Source organism: Oncorhynchus mykiss, chromosome 32, assembly GCF_013265735.2.
Source record: "Oncorhynchus mykiss isolate Arlee chromosome 32, USDA_OmykA_1.1, whole genome shotgun sequence".
Classification (NCBI taxonomy): Eukaryota; Metazoa; Chordata; class Actinopteri; order Salmoniformes; family Salmonidae; genus Oncorhynchus; species Oncorhynchus mykiss.
The window spans coordinates 29,550,677-29,571,043 of record NC_050572.1 but is presented as its reverse complement, the minus strand read 5'-3'; the positions used below and the strand labels follow the sequence as shown (position 1 = coordinate 29,571,043).

At 42.3% G+C, this 20,367-nt stretch overlaps 1 protein-coding gene across 8 annotated transcripts in view; it reads left to right on the top strand.

Moving 5' to 3' along the window:
* LOC110488241 (A-kinase anchor protein 9) overlaps positions 1–20,367 on the top strand; it is a 123,554-nt gene that overhangs the window by 73,372 nt on the left and 29,815 nt on the right. For all 8 annotated transcript variants that reach the window (XM_021560391.2, XM_021560393.2, XM_021560392.2 and 5 more), the window contains one exon: positions 11,492–11,654. In XM_021560391.2, the coding sequence (XP_021416066.2) occupies positions 11,492–11,654 (163 nt within the window). The remainder of the gene's footprint in view (positions 1–11,491; positions 11,655–20,367) is intronic.

The window sequence follows — 20,367 nt, the reverse complement described above, 5'->3', positions numbered from 1 at the left end:
AATAGAAATTAATGGTAAATAATCCATGGTGTAATTCTGGAGTCACTTTATTGTGAATAAGAATAGAATATGTTTCTACATTAACATGGATGCTACCATGAATACGGATTATCTTAAATGATTCGTGAATAATGATGAGTGAGAAAGTTGGAGGCATAAATATACTATAATGTAGAGTGCATTCGGAAAGTATTCAGACCCCTTGACCTTTTATACATTTTGTTACAACCTTATTCTAAAATGGATTTAAATATTTTTCCCCCTCATCAATTTACACACACTTCCCCATATTGACATAGCAAAAACAGAGTTTTTGAATTTTTTTCTTGTTTATATATATTTTTGTTTTAACCTGGAAATATTGCATTTACATAAGTATTCAGACCCTTTACTCAGTGCTTTGTTGAAGCACTTTTGGCAGTGATTACAGCCTTGAGTCTTGGGTATGACACTACAAGCTTGACACACCTGTATTTGGGAAGTTTCTCCCATTCTTCTCTGCAAATCCTCTCAAGCTCTGTCAGGTTGGATGAGGAGCGTTGCTGCACAGCTATTTTGAGTTCTCTCCAGAGATGTTCTATCGTGTTCAAGTCCGGGCTCTGGCTGGGCTACTCAAGGACATTCAGAGACTTGTCCCGAAGCCACTCCTGTGTTGTCTTGGCAGTGTGCTTATGGTCGTTGTTAGGTGAACCTTCACCCCAGTCTGAGGTCCTAAGAGCACTGGAGCAGGTTTTCTTCATGGATCTCTCTGTACTTTGCTCCGTTCATCTTTCCTTGATCCTGACTAGTCTCCCAGTCCCTGCCACTGAAAAACATCCCCACAGCATGATGCTGCAGCCACCATGCTTCACCGTAGGGATGGTGCCAGGTTTCCTCCAGACGTGAAGCTTGGTATTCGGGCCAAAGAGTTCAGTCTTGGTTTCATCACACCAGAGAATCTTGTTTCTCATGGTCTGAAAGTCTTTAGGTGCCTTTTGGCAAACTCCAAGCGGGCTGTCATGTGCATTTTACTGAGGAGTGACTTCCGTCTCTCCACTCAATCATCTTGGCTTGATTGGTAGAGTGCTGCAGAGATGATTGTACTTCTGGAAGGTTCTCCCATCTCCACATAGGAACTCTGTAGTTCTGTCAGAGGGATCATCAAGTTCTTGGTCACCTCCATGACCAAGGTCTTTCTCCCCTGATTGCTCAGTTTGGCCGGGCAGCCAGCTCTAGGAAGAGTCTTGGTGGTTCCAAACTTCTTCCATTTAAGGATGGAACTGTGTTCTTGGGGACCTTCAATACTGCAGACATTATTTTGGTACCCACATCTGTGCCTCGACACAATCCTGTCTTGGAGCTCTATGGACAATTCCTTCGACCTCATGGCTTGGTTTTTGATCTGACATACAGGTGTAGACAGGTGTTTGCCTTTCCAAATCATGTCCAATCAATTGAATTGATTCATGAGGGGGAAAAAAATAGAAGGCTCTAACGTAACAAAATATGGAAAAAGTTAAGGCGTCTGAATACTTTCCAAATGCACGGTATATTCAAAAGTACATGGACACCCCTTAAAATGTGTGGATTCTGCTATTTCAGCCACACCCGTTGCTGACAGGTGTATACAATCGTGCACACAGCCATGCAATCTCCATAGACAAACATTGGCTGTAGAATTGCCTTACTGAAGAGGTCAGTGGCTTTCAACATGGCACCGTCATAGAATGCCACCTTTCCAACAAGTCAGTTTGTTAAATTTCTGCCCTGCTATAGCTACCCCGGTCAACTGTAAATTCTGTTATTGTGAAGTGGAAACGTCTAGGAGCAACAATGGCTCAGCCGCGAAGTGGTAAGCCACACCAGCTCACAGAATGGGACTACCGAGTGCAGAATCACGTAGCGCGTAAGAGTCAATTCTCACTACCTAGTTCCAAACTGCCTCTGGAAGCAACATCAGCACAATAACTGCTCGTCAGGAGCTTCGTGAAATGAGTTTCCATGGCCGAGCAGCCGCACACAAGCCAAAGATCATCATGCGCAATGCCAAGCGTTGGCTGGGGTGGTGTAAAGCTCTCCTCCATTGGAGCAGTGGAAACGCATTCTCTGGAGTGATGAATCGCGCTTCACCATGATTCAGTCCAACTGTAAAGTTTGGTGGAGAAGGAATAATGGTCTGAGGCTGCTGTTCATGGTTTGGACTAGGCCCCTTAGTTCCAGTGAAGGGGCATCTTAATGCTACAGCATATAATTACATTCTAGACAATTCTGTGCTTCAAACTTTGTTTCAGCACGACAATGCCCCTGTGCATAAAGTGAGGTCCATACAGAAATGGTTTGTCGATCGGTTTGGAAGAACTTGACTGACTTGCACAGAGCCCTGACTTCAACCCTTATCGAATGCCTTTGGGATGAATTGGAACGCTGACTGCGAAGCCAGGCCTAAATGCCCAACATCAGTGCCCGACCTCACTAATACTCTTGTGGTTGAATGGAAGAAAGTACCTGCTGCAATGTTCCAACATCTAGTGGAAAACCTTCCCAGAAGAGTGGAGGCTGTTATAGCAGCAAAGGGGGGACCAACTCTATATTAATGCCCATGATTTTGTAATGAGATGTTTGACGAGCAGGTACATCATCAAAAAAAAATAATTGTCCCAATACTCACTGTATCTATCGCTATCATTTTTTTTTATTCTAGCGATATCAGTGATATCAGTTTTGCTATTCACATTAGTATCGCGGCAAGGAAACAAAACACATAGCGAATTTAACTTCTTTAGGAAAACAGCTCTGATGTTGGAAACAAACATCATGTTGTCATCCAGAGTCACATTTGTTTTCCAAGCTATAGCACACAATATTTTACATACAGCAGGTTTTTAAAGGACCAAAGAGTTCGGTCTGCTTTGTGTTTTCATTTTTGGCATGAATATAATATTGCTTTACTGGTATCATCACTGCCCTGGCGGTAGGCCACATACTGTAAATACACCGTTCCGGGTACTGTGTGTGAGCAAAATACCAGCGCTGTACAACTGTTGGTAATGAATGGCTTTGTCACCTAAACGTGGTCTTAATATTCCCATATTGTTACTTAATTCAAGTTAGCTGTGGCTGTTAAGTTCTAGGAAGCTACAACTACATTAATGTACTCTTTGTGAAATACATGACATTCATGCAGTTATTGTCAAAAGTGTAAATGGCCAGTCACTGACAATACACAATGCCTTTTGCACAGTCATAACCCCCTGTGGTATTTGAGTCTGGTCACACCCAGTCCCTTTAGAGATGAGACTGCAGAATCCTCTTTGCAAGGAGATAGCTGTAGCTAGAATTCATTCACCACACAATAGGGCTGTCTCATTCCTAGCGGTTGCCTGTAGATACTGGCCGATTTGCATAGAGCTTTGTCTCCCTTCCTCCCCTATTCTAATCCAGTTGAACTCCGATGACTCCTCCCCCTCAGGCTACTACTGCCCGTATGCATCTGTCTACCTATGCATCTGTCAACCTAGAGATACTTTATACATCATTCAAATGTGGTACAGTTTCTGCATCATGCTACTTCTTCTTTTCCGTTTGTCCTATTACTCAGTGTAGTAGTTGAGGACAATAATTAATGTAGTGTCAACGCTACAGAAATCACTGAGTTTATGATGGTTGTGTTGATCCATAAAACATCAACATTGGTTTAACATTGAAATAATGTTGTGCTAGGGTCAGTGTAGGTTTTAGTGATTCACTGCTTGCTTCCATTTGATGGAAAAAGGCTCAACTTTGTGTGGAAACTTCTCTTGAATCATGTTGTATGATATAAGCATATTCCAATACACCTTTAAGAGAGCTGATATCAGGTGTTTAAAAACCAAACAAGCCACCTGTAACTTTAGCTTGATGTTACACAGATAGACTGTGTGTCCGTGTGTGGAGATAAATACAATATCTCTAGCTCCCAACCCGGACAGCCCAATAAAGTCAGCAGTTTGTGTACTCTGAACCAGTCGGCGAGTTTAAAGTTTCAACCTTAAATCAATAAAATATAATTTTTTTTGTATGGAATGTTGACCGAGGATTATGTGAATACATGTCAAATACTAAGTGTCATTTCAAAACAGTGAGAGAGTGCCTTCAGAAAGTATTCATACCCCTTGACTTATTCCACATTTTGTTGTTACAGCCTGGTTTCAAAATTTATATTTTTTCACCTATCTACACAGAATACCCCATAATGACAAGTGAAAATATTTATTGAAAATGAAATATAGAAATATCTAATTTACATACAGTACCAGTCAAAAGTTTAGACACCTACTCATTCAGGGCTTTTTCTTTTGTTTTGACTATTTTCTACATTGTAGAATAATAGTGAAGACATCAAAACTATGAAATAACACATGGAATCATGTTGTAACCAAATAAAAATATATTTTCTATATGAGATTCTTCAAAGTAGCCACCCTTTGCCTTGACAGCTTTTCACACTGGCATTCTCTGTCAGCTTCATGAAGCAGTCACCTGGAATGCTTTTCCAACAGTCTTAAAGGAGTTCCCACATATGCTGAGCACTTGTTGGCTGCTTCCTTCACTCTGCAGTCCAACTCATCCCAAACAATCTCAATTGGGTTGAGGTCGGGTGATTTGTGGAGGCCAGGTCATCTAATGCAGCACTCCATCACTCTCCACCTTGGCCAAATAGCCCTTACACACCCTGGAGGTGTGTTTTGGGTCATTGTCCTGTTGAAAAACAGATGATAGTCCCACTAAGCGCAACCAGGTGGGATGGTGTATCGCTGCAGAATGCTGTGGTAGACATGCTGGTTAAGTGTGCCTTGAATTCAAAATATATCACACCATCACACCACCACTTCCATTCTTCACAGTGGGAACAACACATGCTGAGATCATCCGTTCACCTACTCTGCATCTCACAAAGACACGGCGGTTGGAACCAAAAGTCTCACATTTGGACTCATCAGACCAAAGGACAGATTTCCACCGGTCTAATGACCATTGCTTGTGTTTCTTGCCCCAAGAAAGTCTCTCCTTCTTATTGGTGTCCTTTAGTAGTGGTGTCTTTGCAGCAATTCGACAATGAAGGCCTGATTCACGCAGTCTGCTCTGAACAGTTGGTGTTGATGTGTAGGTTACTTGAACTCTGTGACGCATTTATTTAGGCTCCAATCTGAGGTGCAGTTAATTGCCGATTTCTGAGGCTGGTAACTCTAATGAACTCTAACATTTTTTCGGTTACTACATGATTCCATATGTGTTATGTCATATTCAATTGTTTGGACATTATTCAGAATCACCTGTCTATATAAGGTCCCACAGTTGAAACTATACCAGGGGCATTCAACTCTTACCCAATGAGGTTCAGAGCCTGCTGGTTTTTTGTTCTACCTGATAATGAATTGCACCCACCTGTTATCCCAAGTCAGTCAATGATTAGAGGGGAACAATGAAAAAACACAGTGGAACTGGCATTTCTAGAGTGTTGAAAGATTCCAAGAGCAAAGTAGTCTCCATCAATGAAAAAATATGGAACTACCCAGACTGTGGGTAGAGCTGGCTGTCGGACCAAACTGAGCAAATGAGCAAGAAGGACCTTGGTCAGGGAGGTGACCAAGAACCCAATGACCACTCTGACAGAACTTCAGAGTTCCTTGGCTGAGATGGGAAAACCTGCCAGAAGGACAACAGTCTCCATAGCACTTCACCAATCTGGGCTTTATGGGAGAGTGGTCAGACTGAAGCCACTCCTGAGAAAATGGCACATGACAGCACACACAGAATTTGCTCAAAGGAACGTGTAAGACTGAGAGCATATGGCAAAATATGGTGTTCTGGTGAGACAAAACTCTTTGGCCTGAATGCAAAGTGCTATGAGGAAAAACAGGTTCTGCTCATCCCCTGTCTAACACCATCCCTACCGTAAAGCATGGTGGTGGCAGCATCATGCTATGGGGATGCTTTTCGGTGGCAGGTAAATGGGAGACTGGTAAGGATAGAGGAAACAGTGAATGGAGCAAAATACAGGAAAATCCTTGATGATAACCTGCTTTAGAGTACAAACAACCTTAGACTGGGACGAAGATTTTACGTTCCAACAGGACAATGACCCCAAGCATACAGCCAAATAAACGCTGGATTAACTTCAGAGCAAGAAAGTGAAAGTCCTTTTGTCAAGGGGTATGAATACTTTCTGAAGGCACTGTAACTGCCTAGTGATGGGAAGGCAAGCTCAGAAATCAATCAAGCTCTCCGCCTTCACAAGACCGAATGGTTCATTTAAAGGGATAGTTTGGGATTTTGCCAATGAGGCCCTTTATCTACTTCCCCAGAGTCAGATGAGCTTATGGATACCATTTCTATGTCTCTGCTTTCAGTTTGGAGGTTGCCAACTAGCGTTATCGCAATTGCTAACTTGCGTTAGAGCAATGACTGGACATATACAGTGTGGCAAAAAACGTATTTAGTCAGCCACCAATTGTGCAAGTTCTCCCACTTAAAAAGATGAGAGAGGCCTGTAATTGTCATCCTATGTACACTTCAACTATGACAGACAAAATGAGGAAAAAAAATCCAGAAAATCACATTGTAGGATTTTTTTATGAATTTATTTGCAAATTATGGTGGAAAATAAGTATTTGGTCAATAACAAAAGTTTATCTCAATACTTTGTTATATACCCTTTGTTGGCAATGACAGAGGTCAAATGTTTTCTGTAAGTCTTCACAAGGTTTTCACACACTGTTGCTGGTATTTTGGCCCATTCCTCCATGCAGATCTCTTCTAGAGCAGTGATGTTTTGGGGCTGTTGCTGGGCAACACGGACTTTCAACTCCCTCCAAAGATTTTCTATGGGGTTGAAATCTGGAGACTGGCTAGGCCACTCCAGGACCATGAAATGCTTCTTACGAAGCCACTCCTTCGTTGCCCGGGCGGTGTGTTTGGGATCATTGTCATGCTGAAAGACCCAGCCACGTTTCATCTTCAATGCCCTTGCTGATACATGGCCCCATTCATTCTTTCCTTTACACGGATCAGTCGTCCTGGTCCCTTTGCAGAAAAACAGCCCCAAAGCATGATGTTTCCACCCCCATGCTTCACAGTAGGTATGGTGTTCTTTGGATGCAACTCAGCATTCTTTGTCCTCCAAACACGACGAGTTGAGTTTTTACCAAAAAAGTTATATTTTGGTTTAATCTGACCATATGTCATTCTCCCAATCTTCTTCTGGATCATCCAAATGCTCTCTAGCAAACTTCAGACGGGCCTGGACATGTACTGGCTTAAGTAGGGGGACACGTCTGGCACTGCAGGATTTGAGTCCCTGGCGGCGTAATGTGTTACTGATGGTAGGCTTTGTTACTTTGGTCCCAGCTCTCTGCAGGTCAGTCACTAGGTCCCCCCATGTGGTTCTGGGATTTTTGCTCACTGTTCTTGTGATTATTTTGACCCCACGGGGTGAGATCTTGCCCCAGATCGAGGGAGATTATCAGTGGTCTTGTATGTCTTCCATTTCCTAATAATTGCTCCCACAGTTGATTTCTTCAAACCAAGCTGTTTACCTATTGCAGATTCAGTCTTCCCAGCCTGGTGCAGGTCTACAATTTTGTTTCTGGTGTCCTTTGGCAGCTCTTTGGTCTTGGCCATAGTGGAGTTTGGAGTGTGACTGTTTGAGGTTGTGGACAGATGTCTTATATACTGATAACAAGTTCAAACAGGTGCCATTAATACAGGTAACGAGTGGACAGAGGAGCCTCTTAAAGAAGAAGTTACAGGTCTGTGAGAGCCAGAAATCTTGCTTGTTTGAAGGTGACCAAATACTTATTTTCCACCATAATTTGCAAATAAATACACAAAAAATCCTACAACGTGATTTCCTGGATTTTTTTTTCTCATTTTGTCTGTCATAGTTGAAGGGTACCTATGATGAAAATTACAGGCCTCTCATCTTTTTAAGTGGGAGAACTTGCACAATTGGTGGCTGACTAAATACTTTTTTGCCCCACTGTATGGGAATAGCTACCATGCTAGTTAGCATTGGCTCACGAAACTACCTCTTAACTTCCTTCATACTGGACACAGATGCATAACAAATTGTATCCACGTGTTCATATGACTGTGGGGACAGTTCCTAACTATCCCTTTAAAGTTATTCCTTCCAGAATGAATTGATTAGATCTGCATTGGTTCCTTGTGAGTGAATGATCATTAATGATTGTGGATCGTTGTTTCCTGTCTGGAGGGCCAGGTTGTGTGAATAAGGCTTGATGTAATGAGTTTCTCTGGAATGTTAAGTGTCCTGTCGGTTGGCTTTGGAAATAATTTGCTGGAGTAGGTGTTGCTCACTAATCCTCCTATTATAGATCATTGAGAGCGACATATTGGGCCGACGTGTTGATTGTGTAGGTCCATTACTGTTTTACAGTTCACTTGCTCACAAGATCGAAGGAGACAATGCCTAAGTCAATTCATCTGCAATGACGTGGAATATAAATCTGGTTTGACAAGCTCCTGCAAAAAGGCTGTGTGTGTATGAGGGTGTGAGGGAGAGGGAAAATGTCTATTTGCAAAGCTGTACCTGCCCAACTAGCCCAGGGGGTTGAAACCACGCTGACTATTCCCTCCCCCTTTTCACTGAACAATACCCTGCCGATGCTATGGATCCAGGAAGTGAGAGAGGGAGAGAGACTGCCTGCCTGCCTGCTGCAAAACACTCTGGGAGAACAGTTTAGACCGCAACCTCTTCTTTTGTGTCTGTTTCGAGAGACCGAGATACACAGTGAAAGTCAGGCTGGGATATTAGTAGAGACGGGGAGTGGGCAAGAGTGAGGAACATGGAGCTAGAATGAGCTAGAAAACTGGTGACAAACAACAAAGAAGTTACAGGCTACAGGGATAGATCAAGAATGAGAGGGAGAATGAAAGAGGGAGAGAGAGTTTGACAGAAAAGAAAGAAGTGCAGCGAGAGCCCCACTGGCGGCTTCAGAGTTCACCCTTGGTTGGCTGCCCATTGTGTAAAGCAGTTAAGGGGGGACCGGGAGGCTTCCCTTCCCTGCGGATCTGTGCTGCGTTGCTGTGGCGGCATGGAATTGTTAATGAGCTTCCATAGGGAGGGAGAGGGCGAGCGAGGGAGTGGGAGTGAGTACTGCTGAGGGGCAGGGTCACGCTGTGCTCTGAAAGAGTGAGTAAAATAGACAGAGAGAAAAGTCTGACTGAGAGAGATGCACAGGATCTTAAAGCTAGGTTTCTCTTTATTTTATCCCTTCCCAGTTGCACTCAGGATTCACATGTGCAAGATGTGACTTCAAACTTTCTCCCCCAGGAAGGATTACACGAGGAGAAGCACTACCGGTATCTCTTATTTTCTGACTTAAAACTTTGTTTTGTTGTTTCAAGAGTTTACCTAGTTCTCAGTATTTACCTGGGACCTTTTTTGTCTCTTCACTGTGGTACGCCATGCTCGTGGATCTGAGTCTGAATTGCGACTCGTTTGTTTACCCAAGGCTCTGTGCTTGGCAGCTCCGTAGAAACTGTTGCCTAGAACCCGGCTACGTCATCGGGACTTGTCTGCTCACCGCTGCTGTTCCCTCTCGGGCCTCCGCTGAAGACTCCATCCATGGTAGCAGGTGCATTGTAGATGCTGAAAGGAACACTGGAGGGAAGAGGATGGAAAGCACTACAAGGATAAACTAGTAGGTCATTGAAAGCAGTTAAATTGTCTACCACCATGGATTCCTACCGCTCATACTGGAATTCAAGCCACCAGGCCATGTGGGTGGAAGGGGAAGATCAGGATGTGTACGAGGTGGAATCTCGTGTGCCCCTGCCCCGGCCTTTCCCCCTCTCGAGCGTCCTCAATGAGAAAAACGCGGTGGTGGTACAGACTCAAATATCACACGTCAACCACAGGACCAATGGTCACCTCCTTAAGGTGATCTCTAAGATCTCCCTCCCCACACCACCCTATACAGTAAGTTACCATTCAGCTGCTGGCCTGCCATGTAACCTATATGGAACTGTATAACTAGTGAGTAAATCTGACTCCGTCTGGACAGTTATCTTATTTATCTGAAAGAAAGTGTCTTTCATTTGGCTGACTTGATGCTCTAAACCACAGTTTTGTCCATTATTTTATACAGTTCATGACTTTACATACCCCTGCTATATCGGGAGTCTACACGTATACATTATCATGCTAACTTAATTGGCAGCAATAGTTTTGACTGAGCAACTTGTGCAGTGTAAAACACAGTGAGAGTATTGTATACAGTCCTAGATCTCCCTACTCTGCTTTCATCTGAGCAGGTGAGCAAAAAATGACTCCAAGATTTCAGCGTGGCACAGTCGCGTGACTACATCCTGGTTGTCATAATGTTGCAGTATGACCTTTGCTGTTGTGGGAGTCTCGCCCTGTAAAACCAACTGCATGTGAGTTGTGGTGCTAATAAGTCAGGGGTTTATTGCACCATAGCAATTCCATGATAATTCAGCCAGGAAAGAAGGCTTTTGTGAATGCGTCACAGGGCAATGTCTACTAAACGTGCCTCATCTGTGTCCGAAGTTAAAGGGTTATGATTGAAATGGCATGTCATACATGTTATGTTGGTTCCTTGATCAGTGTCAAACTGGGGCATAGGTTTACTCATTTTAATAAGAATACTTATATGGCATGCATTTTCACCAACATAACTTTAGAGAAAATGACTGCATGTGTACAATTATCCCACAATGATAAGGCAATAGGCCTAGTTGTAGCTATGCAGGTTCAGTATGTTAGTACTTGAAGCGAGTGAGAATATTTACACTGTCATGATGTGCCACTGTACAACTCAAGACTTACCGCTGAACTGTATACAGCTAACCATCTCCACACATCTGTACATTGCCCTGTAGTTGTTATTGGGATACTCCTTTAAGCATAACAATACAGGCCATGTGTGTTGTGAACCCACTGTTTCACTCTGTGTATCTTATGTGCTAAGTGAAATCATCCATTATCCTGAAGTGGGCTACAGCTTTGATTAATTGGTCATAATTGTTTTACTTTCTCTTAGGACACTAACTGGAAACCATTACTGGTGATCATAAATATGACATTATACTGACTGTCACAAGGCTCAGCATATTGTCCATAATGAGAGGTTATGTCCTAAATGACAGAAGAGATGCCCATTCATTCATGGCATGGGATATATTTAATAATATAACATGTTCCATTGAGCAGATTTTTAAAATCCAAAACAACTTTCAGTGCACTGAGTGCGCACATTTCTTGTATATGTGATCACAGTAGGAATCGAATCCACAACCCTGGTGTTGCTAGTGCCATGCTTTTTTACCAACTCAGCCACACTGTGTGGACCAACTTGTTTCAAGGCTTTGTGTATCGGAACTTCTAACTCAGAATTATTCACCACCTCAACCAGTATTTCCTTATAGGTTCTTTGCTCACTAAAGTCATTATCTTTGTCTCTCCACCCATCTTACCAACCCTGATCAGCTGGAACATGCACGCGTCACCCAGACGGAGCTGATGCGCGAGTCCTTCCGCCACAACCAGGAGATGGGCGATCTGCTGCGGCGGCAGGAGGATCTGCAGGAGAGGCTGGTGGAGGAGGGGCGTGCCCGCGAGCAGCTGGCCCTGGAGCTCCACAGGGCTGAGGGTGAGTGGCGGGGGGGATGTTTGTGGATGGGGTTGTTTTTAAATGTGGGTGGGTGTGTGGGTGTTTGAAGGGCAGTGAGAATGCCATATGACGAGTGGAAGTGTGTGTCTGGGGTTGTTTGTGGGGGATGGTGTGTGTTGTGTGATTTGGTGAGTCAGATGGCTAGGGGATCTGTGGGTGAAACAAATTAATATATACTGTAGAGAGGGTGTGTGAGTACTTTAGATGGCAAAGGAAAGTGTCTGTGTGTAATTAAGATTTAGCAATTGTTTGTGAACAATTACATTTCCATACACATTTGAAATCTAGTATTAAGAGATTTATGCTCCAATTTACCATGTTTTTAATAGTGTAGTGACACATTCTGTGCCATCAGCACATTCAATGCTCCATGCCAAACATCCTTGTCGGAGGTAGTGATTATGATGTGACATCCCTATCAGGAACAGCTGACCGACGAGAGGCGTGACAGGTTCACACATGTGACACAGCCCACCCGATTCACTAACAACGCTCAGTTCCACACACTGTTAAGCAAATGAAGACATATTTTAATCCATTGGCTTGTTAATAGTAACATGTACAGTGCCTTCAGAAAGTATTCACACCCCTTGACTATTTCAACATTTTGTTGTTACAGCCTGAATTTTAAATTAATTTTTTTTTAAATTGTCACTGGCATACAGACAATATTCAATGTCAAAGTGGAATTATGTTTTTGGGAATTTTGTAGTAATTAATACAAAAATTAAAAGCTGAAATGTTCAGCCCCTTTGTTATGGCAAGCTTAAATAAGTAGAAATTTGCTTATCAAGTCACATAAGTTACATGGACTCACTTTGTGTGCAACTTTGTGTGCAATAATAGTGTTTAACTTCTTACGGGCAGGTGGGATGGTAGCGTCCCACCTGGCCAACAACCGGTGAAATTGCAGAGCGTGAAATTCAAACTACAGTATTATTTAACTTTCATAAAATCACAAGTGTAATACATAAAAATAAAGCTTAATCCATCCGCTGTGTCAGATTTCAAAAAAGCTTTACGGCGAAAGCATACCATGCGATTATCTGAGGACAGCGCCCCGCATACAAACACATGAAAAACACATTTCAACCGGGCAGGTGTGACACGAAAGTCAGGAATAGCGATATAAAAAATGCCTTACCTTTGATCTTATTCTGTTTGCTCTCCAAAAGGTCCCAGTTACATCACAAACGGTCCTTTTGTTCGATAATGTCCTTTATATCCTAAACTCAGTTTAGCTGGCGCGCTTCAGTCAATAATCTACCCAGTTTCCCTCCATCAAAATGCATACAAAATGAATCCCAAACGTTACTAATAAACGTTTCCAAACAAGTCAACGTTTATAATCAAACCTTAGGTACCCTAATACGTAAATACATGATCTCTTCCGCACGCTTGGAAACACTACAGCCAAAATGGGAGCCACCTAGAAAAACTTTTTCTGAAAACCAGCCTGAAACTCTTTCTGAAGACTGTTGACATCTAGTGGAAGCCCTAGGTGTCAATCTGGGAGGACTTGGCCTTATAATAGAATTGATAGCCATTGAAAATAGTGGTAGGCTGAATTATTATTATTTTTTTTGGGGGGGGGGGGGGTTTGTCCTCTGGGTTTCGCCTGCCATATGAGTTCTGTTATACTCGGACACAATTTTAACAGTTTTAGAGTGTTTTCTATTCAAATCTACCAATTACATGCAGATCCTAGCTTCTGGGCCTGAGTAACAGGCAGTTTACTTTGGGCACGCTTTTCATCCGAAACGTCAAAATACTGCCCCCTACCCAAGAGAGGTTAACATGATTTCTGAATGACTACCTCATCTCTGTACCCCACACATACAATTATCTGTAAGGTTCCTATGTCCAGCAATGAATTTCAAACACAGATTCAACCACAAAGACTGGGGAGGTTTTCCAATGCCTCGCAAAGAAGGTTACCTATTGGTTGATGGGTTTAAAAAAAAGCAGACATTGAATATCCCTTTGAGCATGGTGAAGTTATTCATTTCACTTTGGATGGTGTATCAATACACCCAGTCACTACAAAGATACAGGTTTCCTTCCCAGCTCAGTTGCCAGAGAGGAGGGAAACCTCAGGAATTTCACCATGAGGCCAATGGTGACTTTAAAACAGTTACAGAGTGTAATGGCTGTGATGGGAGAAAAATGAGGATGTATCAACAACGTTGTAGTTGCTCTACAATACTAACATAATTGACAGAGTGAAAAGAAGGAAGCCTGTACAGAATAAAATATGCCAAAACATGCATCCTATTTGCAACAAGGCACTAAAGTAATACCGCAAAAGAAGTGGCAAAGCAATTTACTTTTTGTCCTGAATACAAAGTGTTATGTTTGGGGCAAATCCAGTACAACACATTACTGAGTACCACTTTCCATAGTTTCAAGTATAGTGGTGGCTGCATCATGAGGACTGTGGAGCTTCTCAGGATAAAAAATAAACCGAATAGCAGGCAAAATACTAGAGGCAAACCTGGATCAGTCTGCTTTCCAACGGACACTGGGAGATGAATTCACCTTTCACCAAGACAATATCCTAGAACACAAGGCCAATTCTACACTGGAGTTGCTTACCAAGAAGACTTTGAATGTTCCTGAGTGGGCGAGTGAGTTTTGATTTAAATCAACTCTAAAATGTATGGCTAGACCTGAAAATGGATGTTTAGCAATGACTTATATCGACATAACATGAAAGGCCGCTCAACAAGGAAGAAGCCACTGCTCCAGAACCGCCATAAAAATGCCAGACTACAGTTTGCAACTGCACATGGGTCCTAAGCTCGTCCTTTTTGGAGATATGTCCTCTGGTCTGATAAAACAAAAATGGAACTGTTTGGCCATAATGACCATCGTTATGTTTGGAGGAAAAGGGGGAGGCGTGTGAGCCGAAAAACACCATCCCAACCGTGAAGCATGGGTGGCAGCATCATGTTGTGGGGGGTGTTTTGCTGCAGGAGGGACTGGTACACTAAACACCATAGATGGCATCATGAGGTAGGAAAAGTATGTGGATATATTGAAGCAACATCTCAAGACATCAGTCAGGAAGTTAAAGCTTGGTCGCAAAGGGGTCTTCCAAATGGACAATGACCCCAAGCATACTTCCAAAGTTGTGGCAAAATGGCTTAAGGACAACAAAGTCAGGTATTGGAGTGGCCATCACAAAGCCCTGACCTCAATCATATAGAAAATTTGTGGACAGAACTGAAAATGCGTGTGCGAGCAAGGAGGCCTAGAAACCTGACTCAGTTACACCAACTTAGAAACCTGACTCAGTTACACCAGCTCTGTCTGGTGGAATGGGCCAGAATTCACCCAATTTATTGTGGGAAGCTTGTGGAAGGCTACCCGAAACGTTTGAACAAAGTTAAACAATTTAAAGGCAATGCTACCAAATACTAATTGAGTGTATGTAAACTTCTGACCAACTGGGAATGTGATGTGAAAAATAAAAGCTGAAATAAATCATTCTCTGTACTATTATTCTGACATTTCACATTCTTAAAATAAAGTGGTGATCCTAACTGACCTAAAACCGGGAATTCTTACTAGGATTAAATGTCAGAAATTGTGAAACTGAGTTTCAATGTATTTGGCTAAGATGTATGTAAACTTCCGACATCAACTGTATACAGTGCCTTGCGGAAGTATTCGGCCCCCTTGAACTTTGCGACCTTTTGCCACATTTCAGGCTTCAAACATAAAGATATAAAACTGTATTTTTTTGTGAAGAATCAACAACAAGTGGGACACAATCATGAAGTGGAACGACATTTATTGGATATTTCAAACTTTTTTAACAAATCAAAAACTGAAAAATTGGGCGTGCAAAATTATTCAGCCCCCTTAAGTTAATACTTTGTAGCGCCACCTTTTGCTGCGATTACAGCTGTAAGTCGCTTGGGGTATGTCTCTATCAGTTTTGCACATCGAGAGACTGAAATTCTTTCCCATTCCTCCTTGCAAAACAGCTCGAGCTCAGTGAGGTTGGATGGAGAGCATTTGTGAACAGCAGTTTTCAGTTCTTTCCACAGATTCTCGATTGGATTCAGGTCTGGACTTTGACTTGGCCATTCTAACACCTGGATATGTTTATTTTTGAACCATTCCATTGTAGATTTTGCTTTATGTTTTGGATCATTGTCTTGTTGGAAGACAAATCTCCGTCCCAGTCTCAGGTCTTTTGCAGACTCCATCAGGTTTTCTTCCAGAATGGTCCAGTATTTGGCTCCATCCATCTTCCCATCAATTTTAACCATCTTCCCTGTCCCTGCTGAAGAAAAGCAGGCCCAAACCATGATGCTGCCACCACCATGTTTGACAGTGGGGATGGTGTGTTCAGGGTGATGAGCTGTGTTGCTTTTACGCCAAATATAACGTTTTGCATTGTTGCCAAAAAGTTCAATTTTGGTTTCATCTGACCAGAGCACCTTCTTCCACATGTTTGGTGTGTCTCCCAGGTGGCTTGTGGCAAACTTTAAATGACACTTTTTATGGATATCTTTAAGAAATGGCTTTCTTCTTGCCACTCTTCCATAAAGGCCAGATTTGTGCAATATACGACTGATTGTTGTCCTATGGACAGAGTCTCCCACCTCAGCTGTAGATCTCTGCAGTTCATCCAGAGTGATCATGGGCCTCTTGGCTGCATCTCTGATCAGTCTTCTCCTTGTATGAGCTGAAAGTGTAGAGGGACGGCCAGGTCTTGGTAGATTTGCAGTGGTCTGATACTCCTTCCATTTCAATATTATCGCTTGCACAGTGCTCCTTGGGATGTTTAAAGCTTGGGAAATCTTTTTGTATCCAAATCAGGCTTTAAACTTCTTCACAACAGTATCTCGGACCTGCCTGGTGTGTTCCTTGTTCTTCATGATGCTCTCTGCGCTTTTAACGGACCTCTGAGACTATCACAGTGCAGGTGCATTTATACGGAGACTTGATTACACACAGGTGGATTGTATTTATCATCATTAGTCATTTAGGTCAACATTGGATCATTCAGCGATCCTCACTGAACTTCTGGAGAGAGTTTGCTGCACTGAAAGTAAAGGGGCTGAATAATTTTGCACGCCCAATTTTTCAGTTTTTGATTTGTTAATAAAAGTTTGAAATATCCAATAAATGTCGTTCCACTTCATGATTGTGTCCCACTTGTTGTTGATTCTTCACCAAAAAATACAGTTTTATATCTTTATGTTTGAAGCCTGAAATGTGGCAAAAGGTCGCAAAGTTCAAGGGGGCCGAATACTTTCGCAAGGCACTGTATATGTCAAATGTGATAGGATTCTGAAGTATGAAAAATATTTGCTTTCATAAAGTCATCTCCCAACTGCTGCGTGATGTTTGGTGATAATGCTAACCTTTGAAATGTTCACCAGCATTGTTGAAGTTTGGGATATGTCTTCATCTGCGTACGTTTCTGAAATGCGACTTGCAGTTATTTTTTAAATAGAGTAAATACACGCAGCCAAATGTAGCTGGACAAATAAGATAAGGAGAGTACTTTAAGTGTTTCTGCCTCTACATTTGCTTTTTTTCCATGACTCACACATAGGGTAGAAGGACATTCTTATTCACAGACTCGTATACTAAAAAGAAAACATCACCCAGACATTTAAAGTTTAATAAATCACTACTACCTGCAATTACGTGATTTGACTGGCTGTATTAGCCTACATATTTCAACATGCATTTCAGGCGCTTAAAAGCTTTCGAGCACGCCTCCAACCAAAATGACTCGGTCTTCCTCCATTGTGTTTGCTCCCCCATCCACATATTCAAACACGGTTAATGTCAAGCCGTAATGATTTCCTGCTTTTGTCCTGTCTGATTCACTATGTAATACTTAGCTTTTGGTGTGGAAAACTGATTTCAATGAAAACGGAGGAACAGGCTCATGGTCGCCTGATTCTGAAAATGTTAGCCAGGCTCTGAGTCCACTCAAGTCTCTTGGGGGGAGTTATGATGTAGTTCTGTATTATGTTTCGCAGAGGATAGGTTTTATAGTAGAGCATTAGAGCGAGACATAGATCTTTAAGAAGGGGAAAGGGGATACCTAGTCAGTTGCACAACTGAATGCATTCAACCGAAATTTGTCCAACACATTTAACCCAACCTCTGAATCAGAGGTGCGGGGGGCTGCCTTAATCGACATCCATGTCATCGGTGCCCAGGGACTAGTTGTTGTGGGGTTTAACTGCATTGCTCAAGGAAATATAATGACATCGGGATGCCATTGTGGACATTTTGTAGCAAAGGGCCTCAAGTGTGTGCAGAGATTACACATTTGGTGAGACAGTGCTGTCCATTCTAAAAGTTTAAAGTATCTTTAATGCAAGTGAGTTGTAGTGTGTGCATGCGTGTGTGGCAGCCAGTGTCAGCACAGTGGTTAGTTTGATTTGCACCCTGATCGATGGTCCTCTATTTGCACCTAATCATACGCAATTTGTTTCCATAAGACAGAGATGACACAGATTCTCTCATAAGACTAGAAGAGCCTTATGTGTTTCAGCCATAAGGGATTCCTTCCTGAGCATGAGTAAATTTAGTTTTGATCAGTCATGGAAATAAAAGTGCTGAAAACATGTTGGCTCACTATTTAAAAAGAAGATGGAGAACAAACAATAAGATGAAAAATATAGCTTTGGCGCCGGTACAGCTGACTAGCGCCGTCTAACACTACCAAGCAACAACAACAAAAAATTATACTTGGAGTCAAAGTAATTTATATTGTCCAAAATAATATTGCTATCTGTAAGTGTATTGATTCCCCCCTCCCATCACTACCCAGAGGGCAAAACTGCCATTTCTGTCTTTAATGAGATCATGTCAACCAGTTTTGGCTGTTGCAGTACCTGGAGGGTGAAGCCAGGAGGCCATCACAAGCTTCCAGTGTTAGGCTATATCAGACATCTGATATTATCAAGATGCATATAGGCTTCATGACTGTGGCCTAATAAAATGACACGATACGTAAGACCAGAGCCGTCTCATCAGTACTCAATTATCAACTTTTATTTTTATCAGCTTTATTATAAATCGTAACTTCCTTAACAAACCGTGAATTGTTGGTTGGTGGATTGATTCTGACAATCAACCTCTTATCACCAGAGGAATGCAGATCCAAGAGTGCTGAGTTTCTGGTAAATGGCCCCTTGCCACGAGAGCAGCATTCCAAGTTTCAACATATGAGTAATGAGTTAACACATGAGTTATTGTTTAAACTACCCTGTCATTTTAGTTGTGTTAGTTACATAGTTAAAGTAGTTGTGCATAGTTACAAGTAATCAATTAATATAGTGTTGCTGTGCTCGTTAACCTTTTAATTCAACACACAAACAACATTTGTATCAATTGACACTAGATTTCCATCCAATTGGTGACCAGATTTTCATGTTAATTTTTTGATTTTTTTGCATACATTTTTTTTCTAGCGTTTTCCCATCGGAGATGTTTCCATCAAATTTACTTGTTACGGATTAAAGCCTATGCGTGATGACGTAGTGTGCATAAAAATACCTTTTGCGGTTAAATTACCATTTACCAATAAAAAATACAAATAAAAAAGCAGGGTAAATGTGTTTCCATCACATTTTCAACTCTACTGATGGTTTTGTCACACAAATGGCGTTTATATAGCGAATGTGCTCACTCTGGTGTTGGCATGTACGCTCTAGCCAACAGGTCTTAGATACAGTGCAGGTATAGCCTACATGAGATTATTGACAGAAGAGCAAGATTATTTTTACTTGTCAAACTGCAGCCAAGCATCTATCATCGTGTCACCAGAATAAGACCCTCGATTTAGAAAGGAGCATCAAACTCATCACCGTGCAGGCCTCCCTATTGGCGCAGTGGCCTAAGGCACTGCATCGGAGTGTTGCGTCACTACAGCCTGGGAGTCCCATAGGGCGGCGCACAATTGGCCCGGTTAGGGGAGGTTTTGGCCGGGGGGGGGGGGGTTTACTTGGCTCATATCGCTCTAGCGACTCCTTGTGGCGGGCCGGGCGCCTGCATGCTGACCCTCGGTCGTCAGTTGAACGGTGTTTCCGCCGACACATTGGTGCAGCTGGCTTCCGGGTTAAGCGGGCCGGTGTTAAGAAGCAGTGTGGCTTGGAGGGTCATGCTTTGGAGGGCGCATGGCTCGACCTTTGCCTCTCCTGAGCCCGAACCCATTGAGGAGTTGCAGCGATGAGACAAGATCGTAATTGGATATCATGAAATTGTGTCGAAAAGAGGGTAAAATTGCAAAAATTACAAAGTAAATCGCTGTGCACTTTTACCGCCCTGTGAAGTTAATCGTAACTTTTTTCACCTGTAGCCTAATAAACTGCATGCTTTCCCAAGTCAAAGTGGGAGGGCAACACAACCTATGATTACATGACTCCAAGTTTACTTTGATATGATGGTGATTTTATCAACATTTGCACATAAAATCGTTTCCACCGCCATTTCTTGCATAATTAATTTTACAGACACAAAGATCCCACATTGGCCAGTACGTCATTGTAAATAAGAATTTGTTCTTAATTGACTCGCCTGGATAAATAAAGGTTAAATCAAAAAAAAATATTGTGTATTTTGTTTTGTGAACATTTGGAAAGTTTACGGACAAATTTGCTGTTTCCATCAGGCCTGTCGTGATGTTTTTTTTAACTGACGTACTTTACTC